Raw genomic sequence first — 27,949 nt, 5'->3', positions numbered from 1 at the left:
AATAACGACATTTTGATGGACTACTTGACCCAAATTTTTGTTTTTAAATTCGTTGGTAAAAAGAGAAAAAAATTTTTTTGTTTTAAAAAAAACAAATTTCTTTTATTTCTTTTTTTTTAAATTAATTTTAACCCTTGGGGTAAAAATTACCGTTTTTTACACTAGGGTTTAATATAATCGTTTTTACCCATAGAGGAGTAGCAAATAATGTATATTTTACCCCTATAATGGGGTAAAAACGACTTTTTTTCCTACCCTTACGATTGAAAATCTTTTCTAGAGGGTAAAATAGTCGTTTTTAACCTTGTGGGGTAAAATATGCATTTTGCAATGCCAATGGGGTGATATGACCTTTTTCTCGATTAATTATCAATTTTTACTATTTGAGTAAAAAAAAAGAAGAATTTTATTAAATTTTTTTTTTCAAACTGCTCGTATATATTTTTTTATTATAACAATATTACAACATATATATCTATTAAAATATAATATTTTTTTTCTCTCTCTCTCTATGAATATACTATGGTAATTGGTCATTATCATATATTTATATTATATAAAGGCTATTTAATTGGATTTTTTTTTTGATTTTTTAAAACTCCCTTATAAAATAAAATATATTTTGATGATGATTGATGATGACGATTATAATCTCTTCACCTCTTTTGAGGTCTTTCCCTCTGATGTTCATCTCTTGGCAAAAGACAAGCTTTCCATTCACTGAACATCATAACTTAACCCTGAAATTTAAATAGCATTTAATTTTTTTTTTTTTTTTTATTAATAAATTTGCGAGGAAAAAAAATTTCTATAATTTTTGTAATAAGAATTTTTTTTAAATTTGGTTTTTCTATTTTTATTTTTTCAATTTTTTGAAATTCTTTTTTTGGAAAAAAATTTTTTAAATAATTATTTAAAATTTTCAATTAACCCTAGGGAGTAAAATGCTATTTTTTGACTCTAGGGGAAAGAAGCTAATTTTTCCTGCTCTAGGGGGAAAAATTTTTCTAGGAAGGACAATATAAACTTTTTCAACACTAGGGAGCAAAATACTAGTTTTTCGAACTCTTAGGGAGTAAAATACTAATTTTTCTAACACGAGGGAGCAAAATGGTATTTTTTGCCACTCTGGCGATAGAATCTTAATTTTTCCAATACTAGGGAGTAAAATTCTATTTTTCCAGCACTAGGGAGCAAAATACTAATTTTTCCAACTCCAGGGAGTAAAATACTATTTTTTCGAACTCTTAGGGAGTAAAATACTAATTTTTCTAACTCTAGGGTGCAAAATGGTATTTTTTGCCACTCTGGCGATAGAATCTTAATTTTTCCAATACTAGGGAGTAAAATTCTATTTTTCCAGCACTAGGGAGCAAAATACTAATTTTTCCAACTGCAGGGAGTAAAATTTAATTTTTTCCCGCACTAGGGAGTAAAATTCTATTTTTTCAGCACTAGGGAGTAAAACACTAAATTTTCCAACTCTATGGAGTAAAATTTAATTTTTTTTCTCACTAGGGAGTAAAATAGTATTTTTTTTTTAACTGTAGGGAGTGAAATGGAAATTTTTTAAATTTTAAACAAAAAAATAACTCACCATAACGAAAAAAAATCCTTGAACTAAAATAATCCTGAATAGAGTAGATAGAGTGATATCAGCAATAATATTAGAATCAAATATGTCGTGAGAATATTTTGTGTCTCATGCGCTGGCGATGGCATTTTAATGGAACTTTTTCTTTTTGGCGTTACCATTGACCCCACCATTTTTGTTATAATAATACAAATAATTCGACGAAATAACGATATTCTTCCTCACTACAGTTACAACATGAAAATTCTAAAAATAATAATACAATTATTTATAATAAATAATTTTTTTATTTTAGAAAATGTAAAAAAAAATTAATTGAAAAATTCACTGTTAACAAAAAAATGTAATAAATTTAAAATAATTTTTTTTCAACTTACTCTAAAAAATTGCAATTTTTTTGCACTAATTTTTTAAATAAAAAAATAAATAATTTTTGTTTTTTTATTCACAGGAGCAATAAATTTTTATTTTCTAGTAAAAAATTTTTTTTAATAATATAAAAGAAATTTTTTTTTTTTTTAATGCTTCTTAGCAATGTTAAGGCTTTACATTGACTGAACTTGATGGCAGGATTCTGGATCCCAGATTTTCTCCAAGAATCCACCACTCCTATCCGGCATCGCGAAACTTTGCTTTTCGAGTTATATTAAGGCACCATCGAAGATTACATGCGACAGATGATCATCAGAGAAATGTTTTTTGGTTCAAGGTTAACATTAATCAAAGAACCCCCACCCCTCCCCTCTCCTGTCACACATAAAAATTTAATGTTTCAAAAAAAATAATAATAATATTATAAATCTTTCATTGGGAATTAGAAAATGTCACCAAAATATTTCTGAAAAATTTTGACGATAAAAAAATACACTCGAAATAACTTTTGTTTTTTTAGAAGACAAATTTTTTTTTTTTTTTAAATACCATTATTATTTTTGTAAAACGATTTATTAGTGAAAAAAAAATTTTTGATTTGCCAAAGAATTTGTTTGTGTGAAAAAATTATATTTGGAAAATAATTTATTTTTGCCAAGATTTTATTTTAGAAGGTAAAAAAACGTAGTTTTCCAAATTTTGAGGTTAGTCTCCACTTCGGGAAATTATTTTTGAATAATATTTTTCCCATTAGGGAATTTTTTGTTTTTCTTTTCGTTTCAGATTCTTTTCGATGGCACACATATCTATATTTTTTTATATCGGTTTTTGAATTTTTTTTTTTACAATTTTTAAAAAGTATCACAGCACATTTATAATTTTTAGGTTATCCTCCACACCTCGTGACTTTTTTCTTCTGTAAAATTTATTCTAATTTGAATTTTGTAATTTTTTTTTTATTTTCAGAAACTTCACAATGGTACAAGTATAAAATTTACAAAACTAAAATAAAAAAGTATAAAGAAGAAAAACATTTTTGAATACCGATAATTTCTAGTTTTTTGGTATTTTAACAGTTTTCGAATGTTTAAATTTAATTTTTCTCGTTTATATAGTTAAATATTAAATCTTGACCAAGTAACTCAGTGGTGTTAAATAACAAAGTCAACATTTATATAAATTTCTATTATTTTGGCACAACAAATGGTGTCATTAACATTATTTTTCCTCTATTTTCTGTTATATTAGAAAGTTTGCATCTGTATAATTAATTTTTGATAAATTTAATATTTTTCAAATTTTGCTTATTAAAAATTAATTATTTTTTTAATTTTCTTATTTTTTTCCCTCTTAAATATTTAAAAAAAAATTTTTTCTTTTTAAATAACAATCGTTTATTTATGTGGCAATTTCATAATATTTTGTCCTATTTATTCCATATATAGTATATATAAATATTAAAAAAAATATTTACATATAGAAAAAGAATATTAAATCGGTCACTTCTTTAAAGACTATTGTTTTTAGTCTTTTCAAAAATATTCAATTTTCATACAATATTGTCAGGTCATTGACTTAATTTGGGTTTTTTTTTTCTTTTTATTCCGCAATATATGTAAAAAAGAAAAAATTTTTTTGTTTTAAAATTTTTTTTTCAAATTCATTTCTAAAAAAAAAAATTATATTTTATCTATGCACATTCATGATACGTTCTCTTTACATGTTTCTGGGTTTTTTTTTTCATTCTTTAAATATATGTCTATAATTTTTTTTTTTTGCCAAGAAGGTATATAAACAACTTCACAATTTCGAAATTTTCACATTACACTTGAAAAGGAGAAATGTCAGTGTATTAATTCTGATTTTCTGTAGTTTTTATTTTTTTTTCAATTTCAAGATGAATTTAACATTATTTCTTTGTTGGATCTTTTTATTAGTTCTCAACATCACTGGGGTAAGGAGAATATAAATAATTTTTTACTTTTTTTTCTCTTGCATCAAATATTTCAAACGTACTTGGTTTTTTGTTATTATTTTTATTATTAATATTACTATTTTTAGTATAATTATTTTTATTCTCATTATTATTATTATTATTATTATTATTATTATTATTAATTATTGTATTGTTATAATTATATTTTAATTATTATTTAAAATTGCTATGTATGATATAGAATTTTCGATTTTTGACCGAAGTAGCAAATATCCGAACAAACATAACCTAGAAAAAAAGATTTTGGCGCGTTTTTTCAAAAATTCGACTAATCACGCAGTATTTTTTGACAATTTCTGATTGATTGAATTTTTAAAAAAAAACGCGCTGAAATCTTTTTTCTAGGTTATGTTTATGTTTGGACATTCTATCTTATTATAAATAACAAAAAATTATTAAAAAATAAAAAAATTGAGAATAAAAATGAAAATTCTACTAATAAATATTTTTAATGTGTGTTATATTTTTTTTTCTTTTTTTTCAGGATACTTTATCTCAAGATATGAACAATGATAATCAAGCAAGATTTGGTTCTTTGAATTTTAAAGAAGATTTATGTAATGCTTGTTTACCCAAATTTGGTTTTCATTGGAAAAAATTTTTTTGCTCTGCCTTGTGCGGAGATTTTACTACTACTAGTAGTAGTAGTACTACTACTAGTACTACTCCTCCTTCTAATATTACTGATGATGGTTAAATTTTTTTTTTAATATTTTTAAAAATATTTTTGCTACTACCACTATTGTTTCCCCTTCTATTCCCTCTGTTGTTTCCCCGCCATAGAAAAATTAAAAATTCTAATGTTTTTTTTTTTTTAGTGATTATTTTATAATTATTATTTTATAAATTTTTTTGTTTTGCAAATTTTCTTATACTTGTGCAATATCGAGATACTTTCGAAAATAAAAAAAAAAAAAATAACAAAATTACACTAAGAGAAGATTTTATAGACAAAAAAAGTCGCGAGGTGGAGACTTAACCTAAAAATTGAAAATTGTATTAAAAATTTAATACAAGTGTTAAAAATTAAAAACATACTTATTATTAGATGCGTGCCATCGAATTGATTAGTAAATATAAAGAAAAATATAAAATTTCATATTGGAAAATATTTTAAAGAAGAAAAAAGTTGCGAGGTGGAGCGTTATATTTTATAAATTTTTTTCTTTTACAAATTTTATTATAATTGTGCCATTAGGATATTTTCGAAAATTATCAAAAAAAAAAATGTCAAAATTTCAATAGGAGGATCTAATATCTATTTAATCGAAAATTAATGTGATGGTATTTAAATAGAAATGAAGAAAATTATAATATATTATATTTATATACTTTGTTACATTATTTAACTATTATCTTGTATTTCGAAAAAGTTTAATGACCCTTATTATTTTTTCTTTATAAATAAATTGATTTTATGATTAATATTTGTCTTCAGTTAACTAAACACAATTGTATCGCATTGACATAAAATTAAAAATTTATAACCTGGAGAATATTGATTTTTACATCTGAAAAATTTTTTTACCAAGTAATAAATTCTATTATATTATTATTTAATTTAAAATATATAATAAATGTTAAAAATAATAATAATAATAATAATTATTATTATTATTATTATTGTTATTAAAATTCTATAAACGTAATTTAATTATTTTTAAATATTCAGCAGATTTTTCTTTTTTTTTCTTCTTTTTTTGTTTTGGAGGACGCAAGCAGTATAAAAGAAGAAATTAAAAGATTTTTATTATAATGTATATATATATGAGAGATAAAAATAGTATTTTCCGTTGGAGTTGAATTGTGACTGGTCAATTTTTGTATTCGTCTAAATGTATAAGTGATTGCATAAGAAATTATATACTCATCATCATTCGGTACACGCACTTTGCACCAACTTGAATGTTTTATGTGCAAAGTAGAATTTTATAATATTAATATCCAGCGTAACATATAGTAAAAAAAAATTTTTTTTTATTTTTTTTTATTTTATAATCAATTTTTATATTCAAAAAATTAATTATGTTATATTTTTAAAAGTGAATTATATATATAAATAGAGTATATAATACATTCCTTTTTAATAATTTTTTTGTAAATAATGTTATAAATTGTGAATATAAAATAAAACCGGTTTAATATAGTTGTTTTAATATTCAGTTTAGATATTAATATGTGTTGCAATACTGTGAGTATGGTAAATTTTGTATATAAATAATTGTTTATATATTATATTATAATTTTCTAAAATTCGAAACAAAATATTTTTTATTAAAATAATATAATATATATAATATATTGAATTTAAATTTTTCAGAATAACATGGATACGAACGAAGGTGTATGTGGAGGTGTAAAAAAATATTTATTACAATTTTTACGATGTGTCGTTGTGCAAATTCATTGTTTATTCGATTACGCTATTGATTTGTTCTTTGAATTTTATTACAATAAAAATAAAGTTAAAAGAGTGTCGCCAATAAAAAATCAATTATTACTCGAAAGTGGAATTTCACTTGCTCAAAAAATCAGGTAAAAAAAAAAAAGAAAAGTTTTTTTTAGGACAATTTTATATATCAAGTGGGGGTGATGTGACACATAAACGGGGTAAATTATCATTAAATTTTGGGGTTAAAGTGTGAAGAAAATCTAAAATGTCGTTTCAAAATAAAAAATGGAGGTAATGTGATAATAGCAATGGGGTAATATGACACTCGCGTGGGGGGGGGGGCGGAGGGGTAAAATGTGACAAAATTTTAAAATGGTTTTTTTAATTTAATTTTTATTTTTTCTAAGTTCTTTTTTGTTATTTATGTACATGTAGAAATGGAAATTTAACATCCGAAGAGGTTGTAAAGGCATTTATTGAAAGATGTAAGGAAGTGAATACAATTATCAATGCAGTTGCCAATGAACGTTTTCAAGATGCAATTGGAGAGGCAAAAAAAGTTGATGAATTTTTGAAAGACGAAAATGTCGATAGGGAAATGCTAAAAGAAAAGAAACCATTTTTGGGTGTTCCTTTTACTATGAAAGAGAGTAATACTGTTAAAGGTTAGTTATTTAAATATAGTAATTTCAGCAAAACTAACTGTTATATAATTTTTATGTAACAGTTTTATAACAGTTACGTAATAGTTATGTAACCCTTACGTAACATTAGGTAACATTTAATTAACAGCTATGTAACACTTACATAACACTAGGTATAGGTACTAGGTAACTAAGGTACTAGGTAACTAAGGTACTAGGTAACTAAGGTACTAGGTAACTAAGGTACTAGGTAACTAAGGTACTAGGTAACTAAGGTACTAGGTAACTAAGGTACTAGGTAACTAAGGTACTAGGTAACTAAGGTACTAGGTAACTAAGGTACTAGGTAACTAAGGTACTAGGTAACTAAGGTACTAGGTAACTAAGGTACTAGGTAACTAAGGTACTAGGTAACTAAGGTACTAGGTAACTAAGGTACTAGGTAACTAAGGTACTAGGTAACTAAGGTACTAGGTAACTAAGGTACTAGGTAACTAAGGTACTAGGTAACTAAGGTACTAGGTAACTAAGGTACTAGGTAACTAAGGTACTAGGTAACTAAGGTACTAGGTAACTAAGGTACTAGGTAACTAAGGTACTAGGTAACTAAGGTAGTAGTTAACTAAGGTACTAGTTAACTTAGTAACAGTTATGCAACATTTAAGTAACAGTTATGTAACATTTAAGTAATAGTAGGTACATTACGTAATGTTACATAAATGTTACATGACTGTTACTTGAATGTTACCTAGTGTTACACAACTGTTACTTAAATGTTACCTAATGTTACGTAGACGTTATGTAACACTTATGTAACTCTACAGTAAAATAGATTTTAACAGCATAATTTATAACCTAAAATATGAATAATTAAAAAAAAAATTTATTTTCCTTTATATTAACAGGAATGCCACATACTATGGGTATTTTGGCAAGAAAAGATCACATTGCAACGGAAGACGCAGAAGTTGTTGCCAATTTAAAAGAAGCAGGTGGCATATTAATTGCAACGACAAATATTCCTGAAATGTGTTCGTGGATTGAATCAAGAAATAAAGTTTATGGACAGACAAATAATCCTTATAATTCAACGAGAACGGCGGGGGGTAGTGGGGGAGGTGATGGGGCACTTTTAGGTGCAAGCGGTACACCAATTGCAATTGGTACAGATCTCGGTGGTTCCATTAGGATTCCTGCATTTTCCAATGGGATTTTTGGTCTTAAACCGAGTGGAGGTAACAATTAAGTAACATTTGTGTTACTTACAGTAACTTTGTGTTAAGTAACAATAACAATAACAATAACAATAACAATAACAATAACAATAACAATAACAATAACAATAACAGTAACAGTAACAGTAACAGTAACAGTAACAGTAACAGTAACAGTAACAGTAACAGTAACGGTAACACTTTGGTAACCGTTATATAACATTAATGTAAGTTTAATGTAACCGTTAAAAAAACAGTTTTTTTTTTGCTTTTTAAAGGTGCAACATCAATTAAAGGTGTAAATATGATTGAAGAAGATTATGAGGATACAATTATTGAAGCCGGTCCAATGTGTAAAAAAGCAGAGGACCTTTTACCACTCCTCAAAGTTATTTCAGGAAGAAAATTAGTTAATTTCAAGAAATTAGATTCACATGTTGATGTGAAAAAATTAAATATTTTTTATCAATTATCCTCTGAAGATTTGATAACAAGTAAAGTTTCTAAAATAATTAAATCTAGTTTAATGAAGGCTGTGAATCATCTTAAAGAAGTTACAGGATCTGCAACTGAGGTTTTTTTTTATTTCTATAGGAATTTAATTTTTTTTTTATTTCTTATAAATAAATTATAATTTACAAAAATAAAAAAAAAATTTTACACAATTTGCAGATTAAAATGCCAGGATCTGAGAAAAGTTTAGAAATCTTTAGACACTGGAAAACAAGAGATTTAAAAGATTTTTGTTATGATTTGACAAATAGACAAGTGAGTTGGTTGAAAATATATTACTAGAAAAAAATGATTATTTATTAAAATTTATTTATTATATCGGGGGTATTATTATTTTTTTTTTGTTTTTTTATTTTATTTGTTTTTTTGTTTTTTTAGGGTCGTGTAAATATTGGCAAAGAATTTTTGAATATTTTAACTGGCCGAGGAAAAGTGACATTGGGTACCATGATTTTATTGATTGACACATATGTAACGCCTCCGGAAAATGAAGAATATGTGAAAGAATTAACTACAATTCTTCTGAATTTTCTCACGGTATTTTTTTTTAATTTTTAAATATTAATTATTTTAAATAAAAGTAATTTATATTAAAAATTAAAAAATTATTTTTTAGGAAAAACTTGGTGACAATGGTGTATTGTTATATCCCACATTACCAACTCGTGTTCTTCATCATAATGAATCATTTTTCAAACTATTTAATTTTCTCTATTTGGGATTATTTAATGCATTAAAATTACCGGCTTGTAATGTGCCTCTTGGACTCGATAAAGATGGATTACCAATTGGCATACAGGTACAAAAAAAAATATAAGTAACTTAAAAAAAAAATTTAATAAAAAATTAAGTACTAGGTACTAAAAAGTAAATTTAAAAATATAAATTTTAAAAATTAGAATTTTAAAAATCTTAATTATTTTTTGTTTAAACAATTTTTAGATAATTGCTGGACCAAAAAATGATCATCTTTGCATTGCAGTTGCCAAAGAATTAGAAACAGCTTTTGGAGGATACGTTCCACCTTCTTAGTGGTTTTTTTTCGTTTCTATTTTTTAATAACAATATATATATATATATATATATATATATATATATACAATGAGGTGTTTTTATAATAACAAATTTTTTTAATAATACTTAATAGAATAATTAAAATTAAAAAAAATTTTTTTTCATATAAAATAAAATGGACATAAAATAAGTATAAAAATTTTATTTGTTAAAAAAAAATAATTCTCTCTAGCCCTAAATTAGTATTTCCCCTCTATTAAATTTCCGTTTCGTTGCGTAGAGGAATAAAACCACCTGTTTCTAAAAAAAAAAAAAGAAACATAAATATACATACAAATTTTGACTCTCTTGTTGTGAGCATTCGTTCTGCGCAAGGAGAGAAAGTTACACCTAGTGAAGCAAAATACATATAGTAGACTTTATCGAGTCGATTATATATACGTTCTTATCATATATAGACAAACACAAATTCATGTAAACTTTAATCGCAATGTGATAATAAATTATTTGCCAAGTGTGTTTAATTTAAAAAAAAAGTTTTAGGTCACATTTTTTTATATTAAAATCTCTGAAAAATAAAATCATGTGCTCTAATGTCAGAAATAAGGTGAGTCTCTTTCAATATTTTTAAACTGAAAAAAGTATTTCTTATTTTTCCTTAATACTTAATTAGCAATTTAAATTAGAAATACAAAATTAAGACGAATGATTTTGCAGTTTTTAGGGTAACAACAATTTTTTTTCGGTTTCATTTTTTTTTTTTTTTTTTTTTTGATTAAATAATATTTTATTTAGTATATGCTATCAAAATTGAGTGTATCAACTTAACCTTCAAATATATATAATTATATTTAATAAGAAAGTTCCTGAATCAACGACATATATGAATTAGAAACAATTTTTTGGAATTTTTTTTTATAATTTTTTTCAACAAACTAAGTTTATTTTTACAATTATAATTATATCAGTATTTTTAAATAATTTTAGTTATTAATATTGTATAGTAATTATTATTATACAATTATTAATATTGTATAGTATTTATTACTATAGAGTTATTAATATTGTATAGTAATTAATAATATACAATTATAAAATTGTAATTTTATTATGATAATTATTATTAGCCTAAAACCTTCCTTGTCCTTTTTAAAATTTATTGTTAATATATTCTTTATAACAAAAATTTCAATAATTTTCGAGTTTATATTCCTATTCAAACTTCCATATTACAGCGAGGTGAAAAAAAAAAATTTTTTTTTATCTCAATTCTTTTACATCTTCTCTTTATATGTGACGTTCCATGAAAAAAGGGACCTTAGCTGCAAAAAAATGAAAATTGAGTTTTTGATATCAGTCGATAGATCTTGAGTTGCTCTTTCAGATACAAAAGTTAAAAATTGTACTTTTCTATTTAGTTTTTTTGTTATAAAGCATTAATCATGACCATGTTAATCGCGTTCCAGCACGGACTACAGAAACCATCCCCACCACTTCTACACTAGTATACTTGTCGTAAGCGTGAGCTGTAGGAACGATGTAGTAGTAAGGTGGTGGGGCTGATTTTCGATGGAGGGTCTCAACCAATCAGGGACGCTCTACTTTAAATACCTTTTCTGGAAAATGCGTCTATTGCAGCTAAGGTCCCTTTCCTCATGGAACGTCACATATAGAAAACTAAAAATATAGATCTAAATTTAAATTTGTTAAAAAAAAACCCCCCTATGTCTATCGATAATATATTTTAAAACCCTAAAAGTTAAATTTTCTTATAAAACGAAACTGAATTAAAATTAACTGAATTTAAAAAAAATTTTAACGATTTTTGATTCTATTTTTTTGGAATTGTTTAATAATAATTTTACTGTTTTGTATACAGAATAAAACGGTTCCAAATCAAGGATCCTTAGCAATAATGCTAAAGCAAATAGCAGTGGATTTTATGAAATGTATGATTGTCCAGATACATTGGCTTTTTGACATTATTGTCGATTTTTGCTTTAGTCTCTATTATGACAGTAAAGTGAGACGAGTACCTCCAGTAAATGATCAACTATTACTGGAAAGTGGCGTCAGTTTAGCAAAGAAAATTAGGTAAATTTAAAAAAAATTTTAAATCTTTATATAATTATGTATCTATAATTATATCATTATTCATAATTTTAATTATAGTTATAGTTATAATTACAACTATATTTATATACATTACTCATAATTTACAATAATTAAATTTTTGACATTTGAAAATAATTTCAGAGAAGGAACTGTAACATCAGAAAAAGTAGTTCGCACCTTCATTGATAGATGCAAAGAGGTGAATGGTTTGTTAAATGCAATTGTTGTGGAATGTTACGAGGATGCAATAAAAGAGGCACAGGAGGTGGATAAATTATTAAAGACAGATGTGGACCGAGAAATACTGAAGAAAACAAAACCATATCTTGGTGTTCCATTTACAACAAAAGAGAGCAATGAAGCAAAAGGTGCTACTAACATAAAAACAGCAAAAATTTATTAATTTTAAATTTAGAGAAAAAAATGTTTGCCTAATTTTATTTTTAAATATAAAGGTATGAAGCATACAATGGGAATGATGTGCAGACGTGACTATGTTTCAACGGAAGATGCAACGGTTGTGGAATTATTGAAACAAGCCGGAGGAATAATAATTGCAAAATCAAATATTCCCGAAATGAATTTATGGATTGAATCGCGAAATAATGTTTATGGACAAACAAATAATCCTTACAATACAACGAGAACAGTTGGTGGAAGTAGTGGTGGCGAGGGTGCTATTGTTGCCGCTTGTGGTACAGCAATTTCAATTGGTAGCGATATTGGTGGTTCGTCACGAATTCCCGCTTTTTGCAATGGGATTTTTGGATTTAAACCCAGTGAAGGTTTGCTTTAAATTCTATTTTATAAACCATTTTTAAAACATGCGATTTTTTACACAAAAAAAAAAGAAAGAAAATAGAATTTGAGGCTAGGAAAAAATTTCCAATGAGCTGAATTATCAAAATACGCAGGGACATATTTCAAATTGACTTTTTCTACGTTATCGTAAACTTTAAAATTAAGATATCGTAAACTACGTCCTACGAGAAATTAAAATTTTCAATACAAAGACATATTCAAAAATACTCTAAACTAATAATTTACATTAAAAAAGAGGCACAACAAATTTTTTCCTAACCTCAAAAAAAAATTCATGCAACATGCAAAAAACAAAACCACCAATTCATGCGAGAAACAATTACCACCTAAAAGTGTAGAAAAAAATTTACACCCCAATAAAAGTAGAGGAAGACATTAATTACCACCTAAAAATATAAGTTTTACATGCGAGAAAAAAAATTCCAGGTATTTTTATACCCATATTTTTTAGCAGCGTTATGAAGAAACAAAACTTTTCTTTTCTGATGATAGATTTCCTTTTGCGATTCATATTTTTTTAGCAGCGTTATAAAGAACCAAACTTTTTTTCTCTGATGAGTTTTTTTTTCATTTTGCGAAAAAAAAACAAATTTCACACTTTCATAATCTACGACTTTTACATACCAGCGATGTGACCATTATTATAAAAATGTTGCAGGAGTGACGTCTTGTAAAGGCATTGGAATGAGAATGGAAAATTCTAAAGACACAATGGTTAGTGCTGGACCAATATGTAAAAATGCCGAAGATCTTGAGCCACTTTTACGAGTTTTAATTGGTGAAAATATTTCCATGTTGAGATTAGACACGAGGGTTGACTTGAAGAATTTAAAAGTTTTTTATCAAGTTTCCTCGGGTGATATTCGATCAAGTTTAGTCAGTAAAGAAGTAAGGTCTACATTAATGAAGGCTGTTCGACATTTTGAACAACTCACTGGATCTGCAACAAAGGTTTTTATAAATTTTCATTTTTAAGGCGCTTGTACACAAATTAATAATAATAATCTCTTGCAGATCAAAATGCCGGGTTCTGAATATAGTTACCGCCTGTGGAGGTATTGGATGACACAGGAGAAGGGTGATTTTCGCCATCTAATAACAAATAGAAAGGTTAAAAAAAATGTTTTGACGACAAATTTATTATTATTATTATTATTATATTATTTTTTTACCTTGTAGAGTGTTGCTAGTGCAAAAACAGAAGTGATGAAATTAGCGAGTTGCCAATCGGAATTAACATTGGCAGCAATTCTCAAATTAGCCGATATGGACTTTTTACCACAGGAAAATGGAGATTGGGCACGATATATAACTTTAAATTTGCAAAAATATTTATTAGATAAACTTAATGATAATGGAATACTTCTCTATCCATCGTTACCAAATGCTGTTCCCTATCATTATGCATCATATTTGAAACCATTTAATTTTGGTTATTTTTGTCTCTTTAATGCACTACGATTTCCGGTTTGTCAAGTGCCAATGGGATTAGATCGAAATGGCCTGCCAACTGGAATTCAGGTATCTAAAAAAAATAAATATTCAATTAGTAAAATAGTAGTTTATTTATTAGTTATTTTTAGTAAAAAAAATTACTTTTTTCAGGTTGTTGCTGCTCCATACAACGATCATCTTTGTCTTGCCGTAGCTAGAGAATTGGAAAAAGTTTTTGGTGGATGGGTCCCACCATCATAAAAAATATAATTTTGTAAACTATCATAAAAATATGATAGTTTTGCAAACTATCAAAAAAAAATATGATAGTTTCAAAAACTATCATAAAAATATGTTAATTTTTGGAATTTGTCTATAGATATATAAAATGTATATAAAAATATAGCTGTTAGAGAAAAATTGCAAACAATTTATAAGTACAGTGAGAAATAGTGAAAAAAAAACAAAAGACTGCGTGCAAAAAAAGTCAATTTTTTTTCTTGGAAATTGACAATTCCTTATAATATTCCAATTTTAGAATTAATAGAATCTGAAAAAAATACCAAAATTAAGAAAAAAATTTTAAAGTTTAAGAAAAAATGAATAAATCAGGATCAAATTCGAACGTAAATAATAATTCTCTAAATAATGAAATTTCACGTTCCAATGATCAACCGCGAAATTTCATGAAGATTAGTCATTTAGTCGCTCAACGTCTACAAAAAGGTTATATTATTTATACTCGTTGTTTTATAGTTTAAAAAAAAAACTCGAGATAAAAATTTTCTCCTACATTTTCTATATTATATATGAGATATATATGTACATTATTTATGTCCTTAAATAAAGGTGTGGATTAATTTATTTCTAACCAAAAAAATTATTTAGTTTTATTTCCCGAAAATTTCTTTTTTATTTCTATAGACTTTTTTAAAAATATTTTTATTTTTTTCATTAAATATAATTATAGGACACGTACAAGAAGAAAAAATTGAAGATTCAAATGACGATGACGATGAAGAAAATTGGATTAATAAATTAGCAGAAATTGATCGTAATCACAGTATTGAAAAAAATCTCGATATTGCAGAAGCACAAAAAATTTTAAATTCTCTTTCCAGTTATACTAATGAAAAACTTGTTACAACTTGCCCTGTGGACAAGAAGAAGGTATATTGCCTCAAAAATTACAATATTTTTTTGACTTTTTTATGGCCCTGGGGACAAAAATACCGACTTTTGGCCCTAGTTTACAAATAGTATCGTATTTTACTCCAATGGTGCAAAATAGACACTTTCTACTCTAGGGAGAAAAATATCGTCTTTTGTCCCTAGTTTACAAAGTATCCCTATTATATCCCAAGGGTGCAAAATAGCCATTTTTCTAACTCTTGGGAGAAAAATTCTAATTTTCTCATAAAAATATTTCTGTTTCTTCCCTTAGGGTATAAAATAGTTACTTTTCAGACCCTAGGGAGAAAAGTTCCTCTATTACAGCTCGAGATCTTATAAATGTCTTTTTTTGTCCCTAGTGTGGAAAAAGCTATTTTCTACACCCTTGTGTATAAAAATACTACTTTAAAAAATAATATTCTCTCTTTAACTTTAAAGATTATAGATTGCTACACTTTTATGAAAGATGACACATTAAAATGTGAACCCGAAGTAAAAGAATTTATCAATTGTATCGATAATTTATTATATAAAGCAACTCACATCAATGAAAGGGACTCAATAAGTGTTATATGTCCAAAAAAAATGACTTACCGTGAAAGATTTGAACGTACCTGTTTAAATAAATGAAAAATTATTCAAAAGTAAAATATATGTAAAATATAGACAAATAATGAATAAAAGTAAAAGATTTGAAAAATTAAGAGGCAATTAATTATTTCTACAAAATCAATGTAGATTATATTTATATATATATATATATATATTATTAGCAATAATTATAATATATTAGCAACTTTTTTTTTAAATTTGCGATACAAATTATTTTTTGTTATTAATACACCTTCATCGAGCAAAGAACTTTTAATATATATATATTTATTATCATTATTATTATTATTATTATTATATAAAAAAAATATTTCTCTCACGAACAAAAATCGGCGATTTCATTTTCGAAGCGTGCGTGAGCCTAAAAGTGCTTTCAGTTCAAGAATAAAATCATTAACAAACTAAAATTTATTTTTAATATACACTTAGAAAAATGGGAATAAGGGCGTAATTTTATTTTTTAAATTCACTATTCCCGAAGACGAGCCAATCGTTGAGTTAACTCGTCTTGTTCTTGCGATAAAGTTGTCGTCGATCCTATACTACTCAAATTTTCAGATGGAAGTTCCATATTTAGTTCCAATCTGCAAATTAAGAAATAGGTTTAAAATAGTTTCAATTTAGGATCTAAGTAGTTTGAAATTAGGGTAAAAAAAGGTTTAATATAGATTCAAACTAGGCTCAAAGTAGTTTCAATGTAGGTTTAAAATAGGCTCAATGTAGGTTCTAAATAGTTTCAATATAGGCTCAAAATAGTTTGTAAATAGGGTTAAAAAAGGTTCAAAATGGGCTCAAAGTAGTTTCAATGTAGGCTCAAAGTAGTTTTAATGTAGGTTCTAAATAGTTTCAATCTAGGCTCAAAATAGTTTATAACTAGATTTAAAAAGTAGAAAAAAATTTACCCAGCCTCATCGGCAACTTGTTGCATTAATGAATCAACATCATTTTGTGGTACATTTGTCGTTGTTGTTTGTGACATTGCATTCTCCATATATGAACTTTGTACATCTAAATCTTCAAATTGACTTTCAAATTTATCCATGAGTCCAGAAATTTTTTCCAAATTCATTGATTTCATTGCAGCGTCCATTGCCTTAACAACACCGGCCATTGATTGTGTCACTTTACGTGTTGTCAATGCTGTTTGTACACGACTTGCAACAGCATCAACTCTTGCGCTCATTCGTAAATAATTTAATGCCTGATTTTTTTGTCTTATCGCATTTTCTGCGTGTATTCTTGCACCCTCCATATTACCCTTTTGAATGGCTTTTTTTATTTTGCCCTTCTCAATTTTTTCTTCTTTTTCGCATTTTTTTGAATTTCTCTCCAATTCCTTAACGGCGAATTTAAGATTAAAAAGATTTTCTAAATTATTTTTTGTGTTATTAAGGAAATTTATTTCAAAATTAAGTAATTTTTTAAAAACAAAAGATATAAAACAAAAACAATAATATAGGGTAAATGTACTAATTACGGCGCGATTCGAGTCAAAATACTTATTAAACTAAAAGCTTATGTTATTCAGATATTAAAAAAAAAAATTTAACTTTATAAAAATCGATTATTTCAACAAATATGAGAAATTAAAACTAATATACCGTAATTTTCTATTACTACGCGTTTGTATCAGTTTCGGTGACCAAAATTACGTGTATTTTAAAGACACTTTGCCCGCCGTAATTGAAACGTATCAAAAAAAAAGATTAAAATAATTTTTTTAAATCATTTTGCAACAGTTATATTAAATATAATAGTAATAATAATTATTTTTTTATGAACGCGCCGTAATTAGTACACTTACTCTAACGTAATAATTAATAATAATATTATCAAAATTAAATCCGAATTTTTAAATTTAAATTTTACAGTTAAAAAAATAAATTTTAAATGTAATCGAACGCGTGATCAGTCTTTAAATTTTTAATTTAGAATTTATATTTTAATATTTAATAAATAATAATCGAATTCATTACAAATTTTGTGTGTTTGTTATGTTAAAGTTTGAACTTGTGTTCATTCTATTCAGTTTATAATTTTAAGTAAAAAAAGTTTTTTTTTAAGTAACTCGTATGTACTTTTATTGTACGCAGTTTAGTGTGTGCAGTTTTCTGGTATGCAGTTTAATTGCAATATAATATAATATAATATAATATAATATAATATAATATAATATAATATAATATAACATAATATAATATACCTGAAATAAAAAAATAAGGAAAATTGAAAAAAAAAGTTCAAGAGCAAAATTCTTGTGAAATAAAACAATGAAAATGACCTTGAAAATGTAACTGATTCATTTTTTCGATGTCATCTTCATTAAAAAAAATTCTAATTGTAAAAAAATGAAATTTTTGTTTTACCAAAAAAATAGAAAAATTGAATCACTAAAAAAAGGATACTTTCCATCTGAGAGACGGACATTGCTGATTGTTCGGCCCCCGTTGTGTCAAACTGAAAAGAAAATAACCTTAAAAAGTCCAAAAATAAAAACTTTGTTTTCTTTTTTAACAAAATCCACTTAAGTTATAATTCCCAAAAAATCAACACTTGTACCACTTTTTGCTTTTCTCCCGCGATATTAAAATTTACAGCCCCTTTTTTTGGGTACTTTTATTTTTGATAATAATTAAAAACCAAAAAAACTTGATTGATCAGCTGAGAATTTGTTATGACTCAGTCAAGTCTTATCCATTTTCTAACCTATTTGACAATTCTTAGAAAAAGGAGAAAGAAATGGAGATATACAATTGGTGAATGTTGCGCCAATAAGAATTTTCCGCGGTAAATTCAAAATTTGACAGTTAGTTAATTTCTTTTTTTTCAACTAATTTTTTCTAAACTATAATTTTTATTTTATTAAGTAATAAATAAAAACTATTTAAATTTTTTTTCTAATATTGTTTTTTTAAAAAAAAAAAAAAAAAAGAAACAAGAAACGTTACGAACGGAAAAGGTAGATTTCTCTATTACCGACAAATTGAGAAGGTTCTATAGGGGGGAAAAGAAAATGACGAGGTCGCTCCTTACGGCAGATTTCACCTAACAGAAGTTTTATTGTGTGTGGTGTTCATTTCCAGAATTGTGGAGTGAGACTGACTGACTGAATTCAACGATTCGGTGAGAGAGTGACTGTTAAAGGTGCGGTGATAGAGAAGCGAAAAAGCGTATAGCGCACACGTTTATTATTATATTGAAAGCGCGCTTATAGAGGAAAATCATCGCAGTCAAGGCAACAGGCTGTGTGCGTGTGGGTTGTGTTTGTTGTTGTGTCAGTGGTGAGCAACACAAATTTTGTGACGCGCGAGATGGAAACCCTTGAAAAGAGTCGCGTGTGTCGACTCTGTGGAAAACATTCGGGTATCTCTATCGATATATTCGATAAAAATGACAACCATTTCAAGAAAATCAATGCAATCCTACCTATTTTGGTAAGTGTCAGACAGTGTGTCCCTAGTGTTTTGTATACCCGCGCCAAAAAAAAGGAAAAATAATTTCTCTACCCCCGCCCTTAAAAAAAATTTTATGCGCAATCTCATTTTTTTAAAAAATATTTCCTTCTTTGTATGTAGATGTATGTAAAATAGAGACTCTCAACTCCCTGTGACCTCAAGCTTTTTGAATCGATCCCCATTTCTCTCTTTCTCTCTCTCTCACTCTGGGAACTTAACAAGGAATTCATTATTCTCTCCACTTATATTTAGATGTTGATAATAAATTCTATTATGAATTATTAAAAAAAAAAATTTTCAATTACGTAATTTTTTGATTTATTTACACATAAAATTGGACAATTCCATTGTTTCTTTTGCGTTGTTCCATAAGAATTTATTATTTGTTAAATATTGAGTAGGGAGAAGGAGAGAGAAAAGAGGTGGGAGAGAATGAGCCTTGAAAATTTGTATAGCTTCCTTGATATTCTCTCTTTCTCAACGGAGGTCCCTGGGGAATTACATTTAAGTAAATGCAATTGACAACACAACACGCGCTTCTTCGTTTTCCCGCCAATATTATTATCTTTGTGCCTTATTCCACCCTAAAGTCTCTCACGCTCTCTCTCTCTACTATAAAATACAATTTTATTATTACGAATTTTTTTCTCTCACTTATTATTTTTTTTTATATGGGTTTTTTCTTTTCCCGGAACTTCTATATAACGGTTATTTTTGTGTACTATGTATAAATAGCTTTCTCAGATTTTGTTTTATTTCGTATTTTTTTTCTCTCGTTATTATTCCGACCACTTGTTTTGTTCCACTTATTTATATTCCCAGAATTCTAGTGCACTTTTCTCTCTTTTAAATGTGTGTTACTATTTTCTATATTTTTTTTTTAAAAGTAATTAAATTACGGTGGCGCCTTAACCAAATTCAACCCAAAAGTTTTCTTAAAAATTGTCTTTTTCCAGTAAATTCCTTTTAAATATTCAATTAATTTAACACAATATTTTTAAATTCAAATTTCAAAATTAATTAAAGGTACATGTTTCATAATTATGTATATATATATATATATATGTATATAGAAAAAATATGTTTTAAAATTTAAGTAATGACTGATTTTTATACAGTTTTACAATTTTACAGATTATTATATGACTATGTAAAATTATTATTGACTCAATTATTTATTTCTCATTATGTATATTATTAACTAAAATGAAACAGACGTGACAATGGCAAACGTTACTGGACCAGTACTGGCGATCAATTCGTCCCATTATTGGGCCAATATTGGCACCAATTCTCGAATATTCTAATTTGCCATTATTGGGCCTTCTCCGTCCCATTACTGGGCCAATATTGGCACTGCGTCTCAGTTATTCTAATTTGTCATAATTGGGTCGAACTTCGTCCCATTATTGGGCCAATATTGGCACCGTTTCTCGATTATTCTAATTTGCCATTATTGTGCCTTCTCTGTCCCATTACTGGGCCAATATTTGCACTGCGTCTCAGTTACTCCAATTTGCCATAATTGGGCCGAACTTCGTCACACTACTGGGCCAATATTGGCACCAATACTTGGTAATTCTACTTTTCCATAATTGAGACGAACTCTGTCTCATTATTGGCTCATTGACGGCTGAAATATTGAATTTATTTTGACAAGTCATTTTTTCCAAAGTTGGAACGAATCTTGGCCCAGTAATGGCGCATTAACGGCTGAAATGTTTCTAAAATGCAGCTTATCAAAACATTTTTGTGTTGAGATTCCCATATCCGCGTATAGTGTAGTGGTTAGCGTGTTAGACTTCGGTGCGTTAGGTTGCGAGTTCGATTCCCGTGAGCGTTACAAATTTTCAAATGTTTAAACAATTATCCTTTCTGTCAGAACTTGAATTATAAATGTATAATGAATTAATTAGTTAATTAATTAATTATTATAATTTTTTAAACTTTTTTAAATTTTGACAATACTGGTCCACTAATGGCAGCGAAGATTGGCCCAGTAATAACGTCTGATACTTGGCTGCCGACGTCCAACCTCAGTTAACACCACAAGAGTTGGCCCAATATTGTCTGCCAAGACTTGGTGCCCGATTTGACAATACTGGGCCAATATTGACCCATGTTGGTTTTCGCACATGGGATATATATTCATAATAATTAATATATTTATTTATTTATTATTTTAACTTTTTTCATAACTTAAAGTTGTCTAATATAATTAATAGATAAAATGACATATAAAAATTATATTATATTATTATAATAAGAAACAATTATTTTTCCTTCTTATGGTGTGCTGTTAATTTCGCTTTGACATTGATAATCGTTTTTATAATTTTTTTGAAAAATTGATAACGCAGAATAATAATTATTTTTATTATTATTAGTATTTTTATTATTATTATTATTATTATTATTATTATTATTATTATTATTATTATTAAATGCTTGATTATTAGAAAATACTAGTTTTGCAAATTTCTGGTGTTTAGAAACTAACTCATATTCTTACACAGCTATGTACAATAATAGTATACATTTATAATGTTTAGAAAGTGCTTACATCGTATGTTTTTATTAAACATTCTTATTAAATAAAGTAGTTAATTATTATTGCTCGAGTAATAAGGAATTTTTTCTTTCAAATATACAATAAATGTAACATAAAAAATACTTTTTTAATAATCATACTAATAATAATAATAATAATAATAATAATAATAATAATAATAATACTTAAAAATACTAATACTTTACTTAATATTCTCATTCTAATTCAATAAATAACAATCGAAATCTTTTTATTCATTACAGACTTTATTTTATTTACGCATATTTGTTATTTTATTCGCGTGTCTGTTATACTGTTTTAGAACATTGTATACTTAAATTTAGTATGTAATATTCTTAAAATTAGTATATATATTCTAAATACTAAGAATATATTCTAAATTTAAGAATATAATCTAATTTTAAGAATATATTCTAATTTTAAGAATATTACACACTGAATTCAAGTATAAAATATTCTAAAATAGGTCCCAAGTATATATTCTAAATTTGAGAATTTTTTTTTCGATGTATATATCTCATTATTATTATTATTAGTAATTATTTTCTATATTGAATAATTTTAAAATTTTCATATATAAGTTTTGTTGAGTATGAAGCTCTCGTCTGACTTAAAATAATCTTTTCTACTGCGTGGAACAGGTTCACTGTATTCATTGTACATTAAACCTGTTTCTATATGCCTATATAATATATTTCATTTCCATATAGAGTTTAATAATTAACCATTTAGACAATAATTTATTATTATTATTGATTGGAATTAAACATTTTTTTTTCTAAGTATTTAATGCATATACTGCTATTGCTAATAGAGAAAATTTTTATAGCCCCTATTCTAAGACTTTTTTTCACCCTAAATTTCATGGCAGTGAAAATGGGACAAAATTATCTAAACCTAACATTGAGCTGAAGAACGTAACGTTAATTGTTTAACGGTTACAAAAACCAATTTATTAAAGTTTGTTCAAATTTTAATCATTACCAATCGAAAGAGCATAAAAAAATGTGTCAGAATCCATGAGTTTTATTCCAAATTTGATGTTTGAAAGTTATGAAAAATCAAAATCAAAATTAATTTAACCTTTCTTAAATATTAACGATCGCGTTATCGGGCGCTTATTAAAGTTTGTTTAATTTTTAATCATTACCAATCGAAAGAGCATATAAAAATATGTCAGAATCCATGAGTTTTATTCCAAATTTGATGTCGGAAAGATATGAAAAATTAAAATATTGAAGAAGTTATAGCTTATTCTCAAACGTTAACAATCGCGTTATCGGGCGCTTATTAAAGTTTGTTCAATTTTTAATCATTACCAATCGAAAGAGCATATAAAAATATGTCAGAATCCATGAGTTTTATTACAAATTTGATGTCGGAAAGATATAAAAAATCAAAATTTAATAAGCACCCGATAACGCAATCGTTAACGTTTGAGAAAGGTTAAATTAATTTTGATTTTTCATATCTTTCCGACATCAAATTTGGAATAAAACTCATGGATTCTGACACATTTTTTTATGCTCTTTCGATTGGTAATGATTAATATTTGAACAAACTTTAATAAATTGGTTTTTGTAACCGTTAAACAATTAACGTTACGTTCTTCAGCTCAATAACCTAACTTAAATTCTATATATTAAAAATTTGTTTTAAAAAACTAAGTCTAAATGCCTAAGTCAGCACGGACGGACAAACGGACGGAAGTCAAAATCTCCCTATATAAGCTGTAAAAATTAAACCCCTTACCTTGCCTAATTAAAATTAGTTGTAATTTTACCCCCTTAAGTATATTAATTTATTCCTATTTTTTTTTGTCCTCAGGTGCACGAGATGGACCTTCTACCAAAACACATTTGTCATCGTTGTAGCTATAAACTTGAGGAATTTCACAAATTTTACATAGAATGTCTAAAAACTGATACGGCATTAAAAAATCAATTATCATGGATGCGTAAAGATACAGAGAAAACAAAAAAAATAACAACAACAAATGGTGTGCCAATGGTACAAATTGAAAATGTTAAAATAAAATGTGAACCACATGAAATTGATCCACTATTAGAAAGTGTTGGCCTCGTTGAATTTCCAATAAGTGGCATTGATAGTGATTTACAAAAATGTTTACTCTACACAACATTTTCCAATACAACATCACGCTGCCAATGTTTTTATAATAATAAAACAAATTCAACATTAGGAAAAAAAGAAGAAGAAGAAGAAGAAAAAAAAGAAGATGATAAAGAAAAAGAAGCCATATCCAAAGACTGTACACATATTCATTTATCAAAAAGGCCTAAAACTGATTTTAAATATTCATTGGAAAATAAAACAAATGATACAGAATTAATTTGGAAAAAACAAAAAAATTTAAATGACAATGATAGTAAAAAATTATCATTATCTATGAGAAATTTAAGACCACGTAAACAATCAATTGATTATGTTGGTACAAATAAAAGAAAAAATAATTCTGATTTAGAAAGACGACCACAAAGTACAGAACCAACAATAATATTATCAAATGATTTTATTAAAAATGAACCAATTGATTTAGAATCATCAAGAACATTAAGACCGCGTAAACAACACAAGACTGATGTGAAAAAGAAAAAGAAAATACGTTCAAAAAGTGATGATCGTACAAAATCATCGTTTCAATTAAAAATAAAACGTGAAAATGATGATGAAGAAATGGTACGACTTGATTTGAGGCTAATGGAAAAATCCGATGTATCATTGTTGAAGAAAAAAAATAATCAAGAGAAAAAAGAATGGCGTGAACTTTATATTGGTATTCAACGAAGTGATGATATTCATAAAATTGAAGACACAGTAATGAGAAATAATAATCATGATGAAGTCAATAAAAATGGATATAGTGTTAATAAAACACAAAATTTCGGTAAAAATTTTTCTAATGATGTTAGTAAAACTGTATTTGTTGATAGCAATATTGATGGAAATAATCATTATATTAAAAATTTAGAAAATTGGAGTAAAAATTTAAGTAACGAACGGCAAAATGTTACTAGCGAACAGCGAAATGTAACTAGGGAACGGCAAAATGTTACTAGCGAGCAGCAAAATGTTCCTAGAGAACGGCAAAATGTTACTAGCGAACAGCAAAATGTTACTAGGGAACGGCAAAATATTACTAAAGAAGGACAAAATGTTACTAGCGAACGGCAAAATAAAGATTGTCAAAGTATTAATAAAGATAGACAACATGGAACCATAGTTAACAGCAAAAATTTTAATAAAAATAAAAACACCAACATTGAGACAATTTACATTAATAAAGAAATAATTAATGGACATAAAAAAAATCACAGTTTATTAAGGAAAAATCGATTCAAAAATAAGGAACTAAAGAGAAATAGACTGAAAAATAATAATAACAATAATAATGCTAGTAACATTGGAAAGGAATCAAAATTATTAAAACGATTACCAATGCAATTTTCACCAAAAAATTTACGTAGTCAAGATTTATGTTTACGCAATGGTAAAATGAAAGTAATGAATTATTTGAATCAAACAAATTTTCGTAAAGACATTAATAGATTAAGTTTTTTGGAAAAAATTAATGAAACAATGACAACGTCGCCGGCAAAGACGATGACGACAACAACAACAACAACAACAACAACAACAACGACGACAAATAATAAAATAAAGGGAAAATTGAATGTTAATATTGAAGTGAAACATCTTTGTGAAAAGTGTAATTACACTTTTGCTAATAAAGAACTATTTCGATTGCATGCATGTTATAGTAATTGATGAGAGACGAGGGGAAATTTTTTTTTTGGTTTTTAGATTAGAAACAATTTTTTTTTTTTTTTTTAGTATAGAAGATAAAGTGTCATATTTAGAAAATCGATATATCGATCAAGATTTATTCTCTCTTCTATCTTTTCCTCTCTGTCTCTCAATCTCTTCAAAAAAAATAGAAGCGATTCTCGAAAATATATAAATAATTATTTTTTGATATTAATTTTTTTATTTTTTTTTTTACATTAGAAAATATTTACTTAAATAACATTTATTGCTATTATATACATATGCTATGTTGTGCATAGCATTAAAATTTTGGGTGTGTAAAAAACTTTTTTTTTAACCCCTCGCGTTTAATATATTTCGAAATTAGAAATCAAATTATACGCTTTTTTGATAAAAAAAAAACTGATATTTAAAAATGATGCAATAATAATAGTTATTATTATTATTATTATTATTATTATTTTTAGTTAATAGTAATAACTAAGTATCTATGTGTATAGAGAAAAAAAGAAGACTGTTTTTGGTCACTAAATAATGAAGTTAAAGTGTTTAGAAATTTGTTAATATTTTTTTTGTTTTTTTTTCTTATATTCACGATGAAGAAAGAGGTGAAATAATTGTTCATTATTGAAATGTATACAGCACTTTTTATATATATGTGCGCATTTAATTGATGAGAAATTTATTTTCTGAACCTTTAACTTTTAAATATTTTTACTTTTTAATTTTCAATTTTTAAATTCCTATTGCAGTAAATTCCTAATTTTTATAGATATATAATTTATATAATATGAAAAAAATAAATTACACTTATTCTTTATAGAAAATGAAAAACTAAGTTAATTTCTTTTTTTTATTCTATAAAATATATGTTAAAAATTAGCATTTTTTTTTTTTTTTTTTTTTTGCTTCAAACAAAAAACTTTTTTTCTTCTACAAAAAATTATTTCTTGTTTGAAGATAATTTTTTTTTCAAAAAAGAATATTTTATGATTATATAAATGTATTGATTTTATTGCACAAAAAAATTATAGAATTAAAATAATTATTTCTGTGGTATAATTGTAAAAGAGAGAAAAAAAAGTGAGAACTTAACTATTATTATTATTATTACTATTATTATTATTGTTATTAAAATCTCTTCAGTAATTTAGAAGAAACGAACAAAATTTTTTTAGATTTATATAAGGAAGAGTGGACAACAGTGGATTTCATTTCAGTTTTCTGAAAAAAATTTACAAAAATTCTATACCAAACTTTTAATATAAATAAATTGGTATAAACTTCATTTAGAAATGGAATCTTTTAAATCATTTTCCAAAAAACTGAAATTGATCCACTTTTCCATTCTCCTTTACATAATCTATATTTATGTCTTCTCGTTAATCATTTGACAACTATTACTTACGCTTAAAATAATTTTACACTATTATTATTAAACAATTATTATTATTATTATTATTATTATTATTATTATTATTATTATTATTATTATTAAACATACATATATATGCAATTTGTCTTTAAATATGAAAAATTTATATTTTAATAGAAAAAAAATATATATATTTACATATGTTCAAAATAAAACAAGTTTATTAATTTTTTTTCATATATAATACTAAAATGTCAATAACAATGATTTAATAAAATTGATTCTAAAATAGAACAATTTCGTTGATATTCAAGGTTAAACAAATAAATAAATATATATATATATATAGTCTGTTTTATCGGAAAAATTGTTCATATCAGTTAAAATTGTTTTTTTTATATTAATTCACTATATAACACAATATTATATGTATAAGACAATTTACGAAATTATACGCTGTTCTTGTATAATAATAAAAAAAAAAATTATTTTCTGATTATATTCTGTAGTTGTGTTTTTATTATTATTATTATTACCCAGATAGCAGGTAAACTTCAAATGTGCCACCTGACCCAAGCTTGCATGGTAAGCTTACCGAAAGATTGCAGTGTAAGGTTGCTGCAAGATTGCAGTGTAAGGTTACTAGAAGATTGCACAATCAGATTATAGCAAGATTACTTAGTAAGCTTGTAGCAAGGTTGCCAAATAACCTTACTTTGAACCTAAAAAAATTTTTTTTTAAAAATGTGTCGTCTAATTTACACTACCATCCGAAATTGTGCGAACTCTGCTTTTTCAACAACTATAAAACTGTTCAAATCTTCAAAAATATTAAAACTAAAATTTTTTCCTCATTATTTTAT

At 25.9% G+C, this 27,949-nt stretch overlaps 4 protein-coding genes and 1 long non-coding RNA gene across 8 annotated transcripts; 3 read left to right on the top strand and 2 right to left on the bottom strand.

The window, feature by feature from the left end:
* Nucleotides 1–393: 393 nt before the first annotated feature.
* LOC127289134 (uncharacterized) lies at nucleotides 394–2,249 on the bottom strand. The gene is made up of 3 exons (XR_007844128.1): nucleotides 1,972–2,249; nucleotides 1,598–1,840; nucleotides 394–740 (listed from the first exon to the last, which is right to left on the bottom strand). It is a non-coding gene; the product is annotated as an uncharacterized LOC127289134 (long non-coding RNA).
* A 3,138-nt stretch (nucleotides 2,250–5,387) lies between these two features.
* Nucleotides 5,388–10,346, top strand: LOC127289175 (fatty-acid amide hydrolase 2-like). 3 transcript variants are annotated; one of them, XM_051316974.1, is made up of 9 exons: nucleotides 5,388–5,493; nucleotides 6,283–6,497; nucleotides 6,790–7,019; nucleotides 7,904–8,233; nucleotides 8,491–8,786; nucleotides 8,885–8,980; nucleotides 9,104–9,262; nucleotides 9,342–9,524; nucleotides 9,668–10,346. In XM_051316974.1, exons 2-9 carry the CDS (start codon nucleotides 6,289–6,291, stop codon nucleotides 9,755–9,757), a joined length of 1,593 nt encoding a protein of 530 aa, XP_051172931.1. In that variant the 5' UTR covers nucleotides 5,388–5,493; nucleotides 6,283–6,288; the 3' UTR covers nucleotides 9,758–10,346. The 3 variants fall into 3 exon arrangements, with proteins under 3 accessions (XP_051172931.1, XP_051172929.1, XP_051172930.1); XM_051316972.1 differs by lacking the exon at nucleotides 5,388–5,493 and adding an exon at nucleotides 5,842–6,162; XM_051316973.1 differs by lacking the exon at nucleotides 5,388–5,493 and adding an exon at nucleotides 5,843–6,153.
* LOC127289177 (fatty-acid amide hydrolase 2-like) lies at nucleotides 10,198–15,987 on the top strand. Of its 2 annotated transcripts, XR_007844133.1 has the most exons (10): nucleotides 10,198–10,346; nucleotides 11,619–11,833; nucleotides 11,996–12,222; nucleotides 12,310–12,639; nucleotides 13,335–13,627; nucleotides 13,691–13,786; nucleotides 13,856–14,197; nucleotides 14,282–14,836; nucleotides 15,081–15,280; nucleotides 15,722–15,987. XR_007844133.1 is itself a non-coding variant. In XM_051316975.1 (8 exons), exons 1-8 carry the CDS (start codon nucleotides 10,323–10,325, stop codon nucleotides 14,369–14,371), a joined length of 1,617 nt encoding a protein of 538 aa, XP_051172932.1. In that variant the 5' UTR covers nucleotides 10,198–10,322; the 3' UTR covers nucleotides 14,372–14,974. The 2 variants fall into 2 exon arrangements, 1 of the variants encoding a protein (XP_051172932.1); XM_051316975.1 differs by lacking the exons at nucleotides 15,081–15,280; nucleotides 15,722–15,987 and having other exon boundaries at nucleotides 14,282–14,974.
* A 155-nt stretch (nucleotides 15,988–16,142) lies between these two features.
* LOC127289178 (charged multivesicular body protein 1b) lies at nucleotides 16,143–18,610 on the bottom strand. The gene is made up of 4 exons (XM_051316976.1): nucleotides 18,455–18,610; nucleotides 18,301–18,352; nucleotides 16,798–17,263; nucleotides 16,143–16,479 (listed from the first exon to the last, which is right to left on the bottom strand). The coding sequence occupies exons 2-4, from the start codon at nucleotides 18,320–18,322 to the stop codon at nucleotides 16,365–16,367; spliced, it is 603 nt and encodes a 200-aa protein (XP_051172933.1). The 5' UTR covers nucleotides 18,323–18,352; nucleotides 18,455–18,610; the 3' UTR covers nucleotides 16,143–16,364.
* Nucleotides 18,611–18,880: 270 nt separating this feature from the next.
* LOC127289174 (GATA zinc finger domain-containing protein 14-like) lies at nucleotides 18,881–26,381 on the top strand. The gene is made up of 2 exons (XM_051316971.1): nucleotides 18,881–19,329; nucleotides 23,750–26,381. Exons 1-2 carry the CDS (start codon nucleotides 19,207–19,209, stop codon nucleotides 25,709–25,711), a joined length of 2,085 nt encoding a protein of 694 aa, XP_051172928.1. The 5' UTR covers nucleotides 18,881–19,206; the 3' UTR covers nucleotides 25,712–26,381.
* Nucleotides 26,382–27,949: the final 1,568 nt, after the last annotated feature.

The sequence above is a fragment of the Leptopilina boulardi genome, unplaced genomic scaffold (assembly GCF_019393585.1).
Source record: "Leptopilina boulardi isolate dan_hultmark-lab unplaced genomic scaffold, ZJU_Lbou_2.1 LbouV2_4, whole genome shotgun sequence".
NCBI lineage: Eukaryota > Metazoa > Arthropoda > Insecta > Hymenoptera > Figitidae > Leptopilina > Leptopilina boulardi.
The sequence above is the reverse complement of the archived record's forward strand: the minus strand, read 5'-3'. Positions and strand labels throughout refer to the sequence as shown.

Excerpts from the sequence above, each read along its gene's own strand:
- LOC127289175 (XM_051316972.1), top strand. The coding sequence starts at position 6,139 with ATGTGTTGCAATACTGTGAGTATG. Across the intron at positions 6,163-6,282 it reads GTTGCAATACTGTGAGTATG|AATAACATGGATACGAACGA; the intron begins GTAAATTTTGTA and ends TAAATTTTTCAG. Across the intron at positions 8,234-8,490 it reads TGGTCTTAAACCGAGTGGAG|GTGCAACATCAATTAAAGGT; the intron begins GTAACAATTAAG and ends TGCTTTTTAAAG.
- LOC127289177 (XM_051316975.1), top strand. The coding sequence starts at position 10,323 with ATGTGCTCTAATGTCAGAAATAAG. Across the intron at positions 12,640-13,334 it reads TGGATTTAAACCCAGTGAAG|GAGTGACGTCTTGTAAAGGC; the intron begins GTTTGCTTTAAA and ends AAAATGTTGCAG. Across the intron at positions 13,628-13,690 it reads TCACTGGATCTGCAACAAAG|ATCAAAATGCCGGGTTCTGA; the intron begins GTTTTTATAAAT and ends AATCTCTTGCAG.
- LOC127289178 (XM_051316976.1), bottom strand. The coding sequence starts at position 18,322 with ATGTCCGTCTCTCAGATGGAAA. Across the intron at positions 17,264-18,300 it reads GTCCGTCTCTCAGATGGAAA|AAAATCTTTTTAATCTTAAA; the intron begins GTATCCTTTTTT and ends AAAATAATTTAG. Across the intron at positions 16,480-16,797 it reads CAAGTTGCCGATGAGGCTGG|ATTGGAACTAAATATGGAAC; the intron begins GTAAATTTTTTT and ends CTTAATTTGCAG.
- LOC127289174 (XM_051316971.1), top strand. The coding sequence starts at position 19,207 with ATGGAAACCCTTGAAAAGAGTCGCGTGTGTCGACTCTGTGGAAAACAT. Across the intron at positions 19,330-23,749 it reads ATGCAATCCTACCTATTTTG|GTGCACGAGATGGACCTTCT; the intron begins GTAAGTGTCAGA and ends TTTTGTCCTCAG.